Source organism: Spinacia oleracea, chromosome 2, assembly GCF_020520425.1.
Source record: "Spinacia oleracea cultivar Varoflay chromosome 2, BTI_SOV_V1, whole genome shotgun sequence".
Classification (NCBI taxonomy): Eukaryota; Viridiplantae; Streptophyta; class Magnoliopsida; order Caryophyllales; family Amaranthaceae; genus Spinacia; species Spinacia oleracea.
In genome coordinates this window covers 89,158,538-89,171,794 of record NC_079488.1, presented here as the reverse complement: position 1 = coordinate 89,171,794, position 13,257 = coordinate 89,158,538, and the positions used below count along the sequence as shown (strand labels likewise).

Below are 13,257 nucleotides of genomic sequence, written 5' to 3'. Positions count from 1 at the left end.
AATCCTGGGGTGTCAAACATGTAGATCACCTAATTTTTATGTTTAGTGATGTGGGTGCGGAATAGTGTTAGCTTTCAACTGCCTTCCCCGGGCACTAAACCTATTTTCGGATATTGGTGTAGCATTCTTTGAGTGAGAATAGCAGCAACTACGCTCTAAGCTTGGTCAAGGACTTTAAGCACCCAAAAAATTGTTTTATATTTAAGGAAGAAAGCAGCTTACATTGGTGTGGCTTTCCTCCTTCATAGATCAATCTGATCTCACAATGTATTTCAACTATCACGCTTATTAATGGGAAAGCTTCAGAATCCTTTAAGCCTAAGTGTGGTTTACAACAAGGTGATTCTCTATCCCCTGTACTTATTTCCTTTTTGTATGGACATCTTATCCAGAATGCTCTCAATGGCTGAAAACATTGCACAAATACAGGGAATAAAGATCTCTCTTCGAGCCCCTTCTATAACACACTTGTTTTTGCTGACGATGCGATGATTTTCTTCAAAGCTACTGATAATTCATGTAAGAACCCGATGGAGATTTTTTCACGCTTTGGGGAGTTCTCATGACATCAACTAATTTTGCAAAAGTACTTTGTTAAACTCTCTTCGTCGATGCCGGCTAGCTCAAAGCGATACTAGCTATGCCACAAGTTGAAAATATGGGGACTCATTTGGGGGTCCCGATTGATCTTAGGGGGAGGAAATCAAGCGCTTTTTAACCTATTATTCATTCGGTGGACAACATAATAAGGTCTTGGTCTAACCTCCACATTTCTCAACCAACTAAGTTGATACTCATACAATCAATCCTAATGAGTTTATCCTCCCACATAATGAGAAGCATCAAGCTGCCGGTCTCGATAGCAAACAAGATTGATGCCTTGGTCATGAGGTTTTGGTGGGCTGCAAATGGTGATAAGGGCCTCCATTGGGTTAGAAGAGATACCATTCAACTCCCCAAAGGTTTTGGGGGTCTAGGTTTGCGTTCTACTAGACTTCTTAATGATGCTATGTTGTTTTAAAAAATTATGAGGATCCATAACAATCCCCAACTCCTGATTGCAAGAACAATAACAAACGTGTATGGGTGTTTTGTTTTCTGTAGTAATAAGGGTCAGATGGAAGCTCGTGGGGGAGAAGAGGTCTCTTACAAGCGGTAAAGAGGTTTGAATTAGGGCTTACTTGGAAAATTGGAGATGGTAAGAGTGTCCGTGTTGTTAACATGCCATGGGTGAATGGTGTAGTGCCACACGTAGATTCGAATCAACAATTGGGGCCAACAAGAAAATGGATGGTTAGTGACTTCATTACTAATACCAATGGGTGGAACTCGATTTTAATTCGAGAGCGATTTGAATGGGAAGATGCTACATCCATTTAGCCATGGAACTTTCAAAGGGGCATGCAAGGGATCGTCTTTACTAGAAATACCATCCTTGGGGGAAGTTGGGTTATGCCCTCTTAGCAAGTCTGGAGGGCGAGAGTCAAGGTGAGGGAACAAAAAATTTGAAGCTAATTTGGAAGCTCCATGTCATGTCAAAATGGAAGATTTTCTTATGGAAATTGTACCATAATGCAGTGGCAGTGCAAAATAACCTAGCTAATAGAGGGATAAACCTCTCTACTGAATGCGATTATTATGGAAATGTGGGTGAAGTTGTGCAACATCTCTTTAGGTTTTGCAGCTTAGCAAAGCTAGCATGAGCTCTTTTCCCACTAGCTATCTACTCTGAGAATGATGAGACCACTCCGTTTGCGGAATATATAGTTTCAAAGCTATATCTTGCTCTTTTATAGCAATGATGGTTACAATAGTCCACGAATTGATTGTTTTGTGGCCATGTTATGGAGTCTATGGGTGACAAGGAACGAGAGGAATTTTAGTGATACTTCATGTCACACTGGAAGGTGGTTCGATTTATGGAAGTGGGAATGATCGATTCAGGGATCTTTAAGAATCCTAATAAGCCGATGACAAACAATTCACTTGAAGTTGAACAACTAGTGCAACCCCCAGGGTTCCACTATGTACACTTGGGACAACAACTTTCTTTTCCTAACTTTGTTTTGCATGTGGACGGGTCTTGGGGATAAGCGATCGAAACGTGATGGAACAGGCTGGGCTATAAACCATAGTGGTAATTCTGGTGGAGGAGGAACGTATGGTTTGGCAAGCTCGACTCTACACGCGAAAGCTAAAGCATGTCTCCATGCCCTGCAATGGTGCATTAAGAAAGGAAGGGATGATGTTCTCTTGCTTTCGTACCCTGCAACGTTGATCAACAACCTATCAAAATCGATGGTTGATGATATTCCCATTTGGTGGACAAATCGTGACATAAAGGATTTGGCTTCTAAGTGCAAGATTATGTGATCCTCAAGGTAGATCGGAAACAAGTGAATAGGGCACATGAAATTGCTAATATGTGCACATGAAATTGCTAATATGTGGTATGTCGTGTTTTTCTTTTAGTCACTTGTCTCGTTTAGGTTTAGCTATTGTTAAAAAAAAGGTAAAAAAATAATAATTTGAAAAGATACGGAGTAAAAAACTTGTGAAGGTCTTCTACTCTATTTTTTGCACTAGGTTAACGATTTTCAATCTGGCCCGGCCTTTTGGGCGCTGCCAATTGAAGCTGATGTCAAAATTAGGGTTTAAGCCGCCCTGCTTCCACCTCTTTCTCTCTCCGCTATAAAATCTCAACCTTAAACCATTTCCAATCATCTCATTCCTCCCTGCCTCCATCTCTCCCTCCCATATCATTCTCAAATATCTGTTTCTTTCTTCCCCAATTTAATGGAGTTTTTAGTTTCTGCAGTTTAATCACGCGCACTTGCTTACCCCGGGCTTCTCCGAAAATTTTCAATCTGACGATGCTAAAGCCCCAAAGCTCGTGCTATATTTACCGCCGTTCGTGTTGCAGTTCCGCCGCCTCTCCACGGCGTTTCTGTGTCTAAGAAACGGCCACATCTCTTTCCTTAATTGTTAATTTCTTTTGCCTCAAACACCTTTAGGCTTTCTTGATTTGTATTTCTTGATTCAATTGAAGTCTAGTCATGAAGGCATACACAGATTTTTGCGGTGTTAACGTTGAGGTTAACACTTTCTTCATTGTTATGCCTCTAAAGTAATCCGCTATATTTTTTTTTAAAATTATTTTTTGAAAATTGAGGAAATCTTTGGCGATGATTAGATACTTATCCGCGCTTCTGAGATTCACTCGATGAAGTATGGATTTAAAATGGTTGAATTTCTTGATATGAGCCGCTTTTGTTCTTATTTTTAATTTGTTTTTCAATTTCAAATTTTAGCAGTGAGGATTGATTAATCAGCTTAATGCCAGTTCTGCTTCAGAAAATTCTTGATCGAAAGAGCTGTATAATACCCTGAGCTAAATAAAAAATTATTTATTATTGATTTAATTTTTTAAAAATTTAAATTATTTGTGGATTAAGTTAATTGAAGGATTAATGATGGTTATTTCACTTGGTTGAGGGTGTAGATCTGACTTTTTAAAGCGCTACATCTATATATGATATCATCTAATATACAATCTGAAACCTTGTAATATAGTTTGTATTTTATAATTAGGCCAGTGATGATATAATCCAAATAGATGAGATATAATGGATCTGAGTCCCTGTCTAACAGGGGGAACCTCTCGGTGAAATTACATTCATACGATATTACTGGATTTAACTGAGGTTTTCCATGCTTAAGAATGTTTAGGTTGGTATTTGTAATTTAAACTAATTTAATTAGTTATTTTGGTGAGTTTTAACTATACTCTTTACACCTTGTTAAAATGTGGGTAAAGAGCCTGAAAAAACTCAGAAAGTGAGTGTTGTCATCAGCTTCTTCCTTAGACTTACGGGACTGGAGTTAAATAACGGCACTACATTTTTTCCTAATTAAATCTATCTATCGGGTTATGTTTGGCTTTTATTTTACCAAAATTTCCGGTTTGCCGGTTATAATTGAATAGTACGAAACAATATACTTGCAAGTTGTCATCCAATAATATTTCCAATGAGAATTGTTCAATGGACATACTTAAAATGCTCTCTTGGTGTAGTAGTTTTAAGTCTGGCGCTTTGTACGCTAGGTTGAGATCAGACACATTACAAGGGTGCCGGAAAACGCATCTCCAAAATGATCGATCTTCAAAGTGGTGGATATGTCAACATGGAAAATAATACGAGTAATAAAATTTTCTTATTTTATATCTTTAGATAAGTTAGGATATAGTCAGTTAGGAAATTAACTATCCTAACTTTTATTGTATCTTTCTTTTTTTTAAAAAAAAAATCGTTTGTAGACATTAGGTGATGAACCAATATTATATTTCATGGGCTTGAGGCTGAGCTTTGGATCTTTAGACCTTAGGACCCTTAGTTAGGCTCAAGGGCGTATCTTGTAGAACTAAGTAATAACCGTGTTAACTAAGATTTCTCCTTTGACTCTTTGAGTAATTGACTTTTATAATGAAGATGCAAAAATAATAACTCAACAACAAAATGATAGAAAAATCAGTGTATAAAAAGGTAGGCAGACGGACTAAAGAAAGTAGACAAGAATTATAATGCATGGCTGTATGAGTGTCCACAGCAGCTTTATTTACCAAAAATATTGGCGTTTTCTTTAAAATAAAAAGATCCTAATTCTCTGTCACTGTGTGTATTTCTCTCCTCTTCACTGCCTTTATATTCTAATTCTCTCCCAAATCACTCAAATTTCATCACCATATTTTCCGTGAAACATTTTTCTCTCTCTAGAAGTAAAAAATGATTAACGTTGCGATTGTGATGCTAATTTTGGGAACATTTGGAACAGGGGTTAATTCCCAGAATTTAATAAGTTGGAACAAACTGAAGATGTTTGTTGATGAACTTCCTGATATACCCAAATTATATGGGTATAAAGTTGTTGGTGGAAAAGCTGTTCCGACTTATTTGAAAATTGGCATGTTCCAAAAGAATTGGGTTAGTTCTTCATCTCTTCTGCTTCTTTCTCTTTAAATAAAATTATAATTTTGGGATATTAATTAAACTAAAATGTTAAGTTGTTTATTTGTTCCTGTTCTTTCGGCCTCCCCTGTTTCTAGTGAATCAGAATTCGTTGAATAAATTATACTCATGATTTTCAAAAAAATTAAGGCACAAGGAATCGAAATTGAAAAGAATGTGCAGTTTTAGAAATTCTAAGAATGATTGTAAGCAGGTGTCAAAAAGTGATTGGCGCTTTAAGATATATTTCATAGGGTGATGATCATTTTCGTATTTCATAATTTGATGGTTATTATCAACATGGATGTAATTAAGTGCTCACGGGCTTTCCCTTGTTATTTGAACTCTAGTAGTCAGTGATTGATTTTGTTCATTTTATCAATTTATTATGTCCTTTAGCTAAAATGATAAAGTGTACAGTATTTTGTTTATGAGGAATTAATTGTTTCATTTCTTGGTCATATCGATTATATATTTGTTAAGAGTTCTTCCCAAATATAATTGGTACAAAATTGACATATACTTTTAATTGGATGAAAAATATTACTCATGTTAGTAAGTAGTAGTAGAATCGTAGATATCATAGTTGATCGGATTACAAACAATAAAACAAAATGTGTCCCACTAATTAAAGCTAGACTTGATGATAGGAGTAATATCTTTGAAAATACAAGGCAAGTTTGTGAAAACTAAAAAGTCCTTGTGGACCATGCAGAAGACGACAGTGTCACATTGTCTGCCAAAGATCAAAGTTTCACATTCGTAACATGTTGCTCACTATACAAAATTATTAACGACTTTAACTTTGAAAATTTTGTGCAGTGGGAAAAGAGATCGAATTACTTTATCATAAATAGTATTATATCTTTATAAAGTGCTGTATTTGATTAGATGTGTTTCAATCATGTTTCATTACAAATAAAAGGAAACCATTTTACAAAATGATAAAGTTCGCAACTTGCGACAAATTAGTTGTGTGATGTATCACATATTACAATTGCAAACTAAAGATTTTTTAACATAAAAACAATATCATTATAATTATATATATAAAAAAAATGGGTAGGCAATATTTATATCCTTATTTAGCAAAATATTATTTTTATTTTATTCTTTAAAATTTTGAATAACTTGTAAATTAAGGAATTAAAAAAAACAATCATATATTATTACTAGATTTTAGCTTGTGTAATGCACAAATTATATTAAATTGTTAAGTTAAAATAAAAAATCCTATATATAGCAACTGCTATATTTTATATATTAGATTAGATTAGGTTTTTTTTTATTTTGGATTGAATTTTGGTTTAGATTTATTTTTTAACTATTAAAATGTTTGGTTTTGGATGAAGTTGTATATGCGTAATATTAGTAACTAGATTTTAGCGCGTGCGATGCACTGATTCTATTAGATTGTTAGTTTAAAATAAAACTCATATGCTATATTTATATATTAGGTTATATTAGTTTTTGATTTGGATTGAATTTCATTTTAATTTATTTTTTTAATTATTAGAGTGTTTGATTTTGGATGAAATTGTATGTGCACAATATTAATCATTAATTAATTAAAATATCTATGTGGCACCTAATTAATTATCTACGTGGCACTCGATTTTTTATTTCAAAAATAAATTAGAAATCTTGTTTATCATTGGCCGAAACAATAAGATATCCTATGTGGCGCTCTAGTAATTCGGCAAATATATATATATTAGATTATTTTTAAAAGAAAATATACGTGACACCTAATTATTTATCTACGTGGCATTCAAGTTTTTTAATTCAAAAATAATGTCGAAATCTTATTTTTTATTGTCCGGAACCATTTAGATTTCCTACGTGGCGCTTTAATATTTGATTATTGTTTGCTTTTGGATTGAATATTTTTTAGATTAGTGTCTGATTTTGGATGAATTTTAATTTAGATTTTCTTTTTAATTATTAGAGTGTTTGATTTTGGATGGAGTTGAATATATTAGTAATTAATTAATTAAAATATCTACGTGACATTCGATTTTTTTTCATTGGCCGAAACTATTAGATTTTCTACGTGGCGCTCTAATAGCTTAGTAAATATGCCTCCTTAATAAAAAAAAAGCACGCACACTCACTCTGAAAATTATCAAAATTGAAAACTAAAGATTTTTTTATCATAAATACAATATCATTAGAATCTTTTTATTCACTATATTATTTATTTTATTCTATAAATTTTTTGAATAACTTGTAAATTAAGGAACTATTTAAAAAATAAACACTCACATATTATTATTTTAAAAAAAACATGCACACTCACTCAACTCATTCATAATAAACAATACGGAGTAGTTATAAATCATTATTGCCTCTTTTTTATTATTATAATAGTTATACTATTAGATTAATTTATTTTTTAATTACTATTGATATCCAAGATAAAAGGAAACATATATTTATCATGACATTATTTTAAATTTATTTCCTTTATTTTGATTTCCTATATTATTCATATTCCTATAATATATTTGTCATGGTAAAATATTAGTTTGTTAGTAAAAATAATTTGATTCTCATGTCAAAAAAAAAAAAATTGATGACTCAAATTCTTATGTGGCACTAATAAGTAATAATGAGTGACACATCATTCAGAGACAATATTTTATTGTCACAATTGTGACTTATATCATCAAACCAAACATATCCTAAATTAAGACGGAGGTAAAAGTATATGGGACAGTCTAAAATTTAAAAATGGTAATATTCATGTAAAAATAATTAATAATTGACCCGGACGGCGGAACCATAAATATTAGTCCGCTATTAATCAAAGTTTATTGTGACTTATGCATAGAAAAAATTAAGCACAATGTGAAATTGTTACACATGCAAGTAGAAAATTACGCACACATGTTACATGTATGATGTATGATGTATGATGTATTGTGAAATCCTAATTTTCAATATTGTTGCATGATTATAGAAATTTCATAGAGACCTTCCAGCAACACCGGTATTTGCCTATGGTACATCAAAGAAGAAGGCAACAGTTCCAGGGCCAACAATTGAGGCACTAAATGGTGTAGACACCTACATAAGATGGGAAAATAATCTTCCTAAGAAGCACATCCTTCCGTGGGACCCAACCATACCTACGGCGATCCCACGGGGTCAAGACGGGGTCCCCACGGTGGTGCACCTTCACGGTGGGATAGACGAGCCTGAAAGTGATGGTCATGGACATGCTTGGTTTACTAATGGTTTTAAAGATAGAGGAGCTCGTTGGAGTAAGAAAACATACCATTATCATAATCAACAACAACCAGGAAACATGTGGTACCATGATCATGCAATGGGGTTGACTAGGGCTAATCTTTTGGCTGGATTGATTGGTTCTTATATTATTCGACAACCACAAGTTGAGGATGCTCTTAAATTGCCTTCCGGTGACAGTTTTGATAAGGTTATGGTTGTTTGTGATAGGGATTTCTATAGGAATGGATCTCTTTTCATGAATAGCACTGGTAAGTACAATTAATTCATCACTATTATATATATATATCTATTTTTTTTTTAAAGGGTTGATTAAGTATAATTTATAACTAAAATAAATTTAGATCAGTTCAGTAAAGTTCGGTAAAGATAATTTCAGAAAAATAAATGAAAATCAGGTGAATAAAACACCGCGCCCTTAATTGTCACGATCAAATATTAAATGTCCCATATTTATCAGTTCCAAATGACAGTTTTTATCTCATTTTTTCAATAGTAGGCCTACTCACTCGCCTAAGCAAATTAATATTTTTTCTCTCTTTACATTTTGTCAACATTTTCTGAAGGTATGCTTTTGTACGAGCGAAGAGAAATCCAAGAGATGATTTTACTAATTTTATACATGCATATCATGCACAATTGGTTTTTATTAGATAACGATCAATTCGAATTTGGTAGCTTTCCTAACCAAGAGATTTCAGTATTTCCCCTAACTTGTTCTCTACAATTATTGTGAATACAAAGAACGTTTTAAGGCAAGATCATTCAAATATTATTTCCTCCTTTTCAGTGATTTTACTACGTAAATATCAAATTCCTCTTTGTCACCTTTAGCATATGATATGTAAAGCATGACGCTAATTTTATTATACTATTATTAAGTTCTAACAGAAAATTGATGGACCTTACATTTGCATGAATACCAATAAAAAGTGAGATTTGTGATTAAGATACCTTAATTGTAACGCAAGGTTGAATAATTTATTTTGTATTCAGGAAACAACCCAAACATACACCCGGAATGGCAACCAGAATATTTCGGGAATGTGATAGTAGTAAACGGGAAGGCATGGCCATACATGGTGGTTCAACGTCGGAAATACCGGTTTCGAATTATTAACACTAGTAACGCTCGATTTTTCAGATTCTACCTAAGCAATGGGCTTTCATTCATTCATATAGGATCCGATTCAGCTTATCTGGATCGACCCACATTGAGTAAGTCCACATTGGTGGCTCCCTCTGAGATATCGGACGTGATTATCGACTTTTCGAAATCTAAATCCAACTCTGCTGTGCTTGCTAATGATGCTGTTTATCCTTTTCCATCAGGTAATAATCATGTTTCATGCTTTTCTTTCTTGTTTTCCACCATCTTAATTCTTCATTGATTAATCTAATGTTCTACAAAGTGGACATTGCCATGTTCTACTTTTGCCTGTTTCATGTGGTATCCATAGGACAGAATTATAACTTAATGGGAAACTAAATTAGTTGCTTAGTGGACTAATTTGTTTTGCTAGCTAATTAATCATAATTTACCTAACATTTAATTTGTTTTTGATAAGAAGCTAAGATAACCAAGTGCTTAATTAACTACTGTGTCACACATTCTATTTTCCAGTTTTCCTAAAATATACTAAAGGGGCGTGGTGGCCTGGCTAGTTAGCTTGAAAACTTTTGCATGATTGATTACATCCTACTATAATGCCTGGTTTGAACGTACACACAAAAGCAAAGGAAAATGGATAATTATGTGGTTGGTTAAACATAGTGTATTGCCAAGTGGCATGCACGCAACAAACAAGATGTAGTGTCCGGGTCAATAAGAAATGGCTTAATGCATGGGACCATTTGGGAAGCTAGGTTATTGCTGGAAAAGCATTACTGACTATTTAGCTTCAATAGTTGAATTGAATAACACTAAGGGTTAGGTTGAAAAATACTCCGTAATCTAAGGGAATAGAGGAGGGTTAATATCGTAATCACGCTTTTGGTGTCCCAACTTAAAAGACTAAAATACCCTATATAATTTTCAGTTTTTGTCACTTATAAACCTGATTTGACTACAATAAATCTCCAATTTTCCCGTATGTAATAGAGATTTTTAATAGAAACATGTCAAAGTTTGTTATATACTCCCTCTGTATTTATTTAAGGGATACACTTGTCTTTTCCGGCCGTATTTATTTAAGAGAAACACTTGACATTTTTAGTAACTTGACAATTCCACCATCTAACTAAATAATCTATTTACACCCAACCCCCAACCCCCATCCCCTAAAATGACATGGTCTCCACTTGTTTTACCTATTAAAATACAAAAGGTCTTGTGCGCACAAGGTGCACAATAAATTTATTGTACACCAATATAACTTTTACTTATTTTCTTGTAACTTTAACTTAGTTTTGATTAACTTTTATATTAGTAAAAAAAATTGATAGATAAACATTTTAAAGGGTTATATGATTAATTTTATACATTATTAGTGATTTTAAAGAAATAAGTTTTATTAAAATGAAAAAAAAAATCACTAGAAAATAGATAACTTTTACATATATAAGCTTGACTTTTAAGCATTTTGATTTAACTTTTACTCTAGTGTACAATATTTATTGTACAACTCTTGTAAATAAGAATTTGTGATTAAAATATTTACCCAACCCCACTTGTTTTATTACTTTATTTCATTCAATTGTTTTTCTTAATACTCGTGTCCGACCAAATGTATCTCTCAAATAAATACGGAGGGAGTATGAACTTTATGAACATTTTTTTAGGCGATTAAATGTAATATAACACTAATGGAGTACAATATTTTTTAGTTTTTAAATACCGCACGAATCGCGTGCATGCAATACTAGTGTGTAATAAAAAAAGGGCTACATGATAACATGAATTGTGTTTCCTTAACGCAGGGGACCCGGTAAATGATGCAAACAGCAAGGTGATGAAGTTCATAATAAAGAAACAACGTGTGGATGATCCGGCCCATATACCAAAATGGCTAATAAAATATCCATCACCAAACTTATCCACTGCTTCACGGACTCGTTACATTTCCATGTACGAGTACACAAGTCCATCCGACGAACCCACCCATCTTTTTATCAACGGACTATCATTCGACGCTCCAGTAACAGAGTTCGCTAAGGTGGGGTCCAGTGAAATATGGTATGTGATTAATCTAACAGAGGATAATCACCCGCTTCATGTACATCTAGGATTGTTTAAGGTATTGGAGCAAACAAAATTGCTGGATTTTGATAAGTTTAAGGATTGTATGGCCAACAAAAACAACGCAGAGAGGTGTAATGTACACAAACATGCACGGGGTAAAAAATTAGATGTAACAAAGCATGAAAGAGGGTGGAAGAATGTGTTCAAAATGTGGCCAGGTTATGCAACAAAGATATATGTGAGATTCTCTTACATTCATACCAACGCTTCCTACCCTTTTGATGCTACTAAGGACCCTGGTTATGTCTACCATTGCCACGTAAGTATACTCAACAATTACTCACTTACTCTTACATATCTCTTATACAAAAAAAAAAAAAACCGATCTATGAAATTCCTATTACTCCCTCCGTATTTATTTAAGGGATACACTTGCCTTTTCTGGCCGTATTTATTTAAGAGATACACTTGCCATTTTTAGTAACTTATCAACCCTACCATCTAATTAAATAATACATCTAATTTACCCTATGATCCACCATCCTATTAAACAAATAATTTCATAAACCCACCTTATTTCCCACCCACCAAAATAACATGGTCCCCACTTGTTTTATTATTAAAATATCTATCCAATCCCACTTGCTTTATTAATTTTTTTCATTCAATTTTTCTTCTTAATACCTGTGTCCGGCCAAGTGTATCTCTTAAATAAATACGGAGGGAGTATAACCTTATTAACTTGTTGAATAAATTTAATTTGTGGTTGATAATGATATACGCACTTGTAGATACTGGATCATGAGGATAATGTCATGATGCGGCCGTTTAAGTTGGTAAACTAGGATTTGGAGGACGACCTGAGATCTCATGCATGTTATCACCAAGCTAGGTATGTTTTTCAGTCCTTATTGCTCATCTATTACTTATATACTAAAAGAGACACCAGGAATGACACGTGTCAATTCCTGGTGTGATTTTTTCCCGCCAAAAATTTTTTCCTTAAAAAAATATTTACTTTATTCTATTTTTATTTTCTCTCCTTTTATATAAATAATAAATAGAAAAAATTATAGGATTATTAAATATGACATTATTAAAAAAAATTGGTAATATTTAGTCAGATCTTCATATCAATAATAATATTTTGTTCATATTAAGCATATCAAATATTTAATTCGGTCAAATCATCATATTAAACATATAAAATATACACTACGTAATAGAGCGGAAATTGTATATTATATGATAAAATGAGTACTATGAGATTTATTAATTACGCAATAGATTTAAGGGATAAATATTTCAGTTAAAAAAGATAGTCAATTAATAATTTTCAAATAACCGTGCATGCACGGGACCTAATTTAGTTTGCAACAAAAATAAATTGTTTTTCAAAACTTTCAACATTATTTAATTTGTTGTTTGTTTATTTACAATGTATGCTGAACCTTAATTTCTGGGATTTGCAGGAAATTCAGTTGGTCATAAATCATAATGCCCCACTAAGTCAACTATATATGCCTTTTCAGTTCTCTCATTAAGTCAAAAATTTGTAGATTTGTACCGCAGACAAACGCGCGCCACACCTCAAAATACTGTAATTTCTCGATTCATCATCTCGCCTAAGAACATGTATTCCGAAAATAAATGTACTCCACCAAATTTACATGTGTCCGAGGGCCTACAAACGAGTTTGATGGACTTGGGTTTTGTTCTGTTCTACCTAATCTTGATAAAAGTTATTAATATTCAACCTAACTTGGGCTTGAACGAGTTTTATAAATTCTTATTCCAACGTGGTTTATAAAGAGTTTG

The 13,257-nt window shown here is 33.1% G+C and overlaps 1 protein-coding gene and 5 non-coding genes across 6 annotated transcripts; all 6 read left to right on the top strand.

The window, feature by feature from the left end:
* Positions 1–2,612: 2,612 nt before the first annotated feature.
* Positions 2,613–13,200, top strand: LOC110790237 (multicopper oxidase LPR1). Its single transcript, XM_056837256.1, has 7 exons — positions 2,613–4,201; positions 4,834–4,982; positions 7,969–8,509; positions 9,255–9,590; positions 11,178–11,758; positions 12,231–12,331; positions 12,912–13,200. The coding sequence occupies exons 1-6, from the start codon at positions 4,153–4,155 to the stop codon at positions 12,282–12,284; spliced, it is 1,710 nt and encodes a 569-aa protein (XP_056693234.1). The 5' UTR covers positions 2,613–4,152; the 3' UTR covers positions 12,285–12,331; positions 12,912–13,200.
* Positions 2,828–2,972, top strand: LOC130468403 (small nucleolar RNA snoR134). The gene has a single exon (XR_008928792.1). It is a non-coding gene; the product is annotated as a small nucleolar RNA snoR134 (small nucleolar RNA).
* On the top strand, positions 3,181–3,267 carry LOC130468396 (small nucleolar RNA U36a). Its single transcript, XR_008928785.1, has one exon. It is a non-coding gene; the product is annotated as a small nucleolar RNA U36a (small nucleolar RNA).
* Positions 3,306–3,397, top strand: LOC130468346 (small nucleolar RNA Z223). The gene has a single exon (XR_008928736.1). It is a non-coding gene; the product is annotated as a small nucleolar RNA Z223 (small nucleolar RNA).
* LOC130468349 (small nucleolar RNA Z278) lies at positions 3,592–3,706 on the top strand. Its single transcript, XR_008928739.1, has one exon. It is a non-coding gene; the product is annotated as a small nucleolar RNA Z278 (small nucleolar RNA).
* On the top strand, positions 3,800–3,903 carry LOC130468388 (small nucleolar RNA snoR97). Its single transcript, XR_008928776.1, has one exon. It is a non-coding gene; the product is annotated as a small nucleolar RNA snoR97 (small nucleolar RNA).
* Positions 13,201–13,257: the final 57 nt, after the last annotated feature.

Coding starts and splice junctions, on each gene's coding strand:
- LOC110790237 (XM_056837256.1), top strand. CDS start 4,153: ATGATCGATCTTCAAAGTGGTGGATATGTCAACATGGAAAATAATACG. Junction 4,983..7,968: donor GCATGTTCCAAAAGAATTGG/GTTAGTTCTTCA, acceptor GCATGATTATAG/AAATTTCATAGAGACCTTCC. Junction 9,591..11,177: donor TGTTTATCCTTTTCCATCAG/GTAATAATCATG, acceptor TCCTTAACGCAG/GGGACCCGGTAAATGATGCA.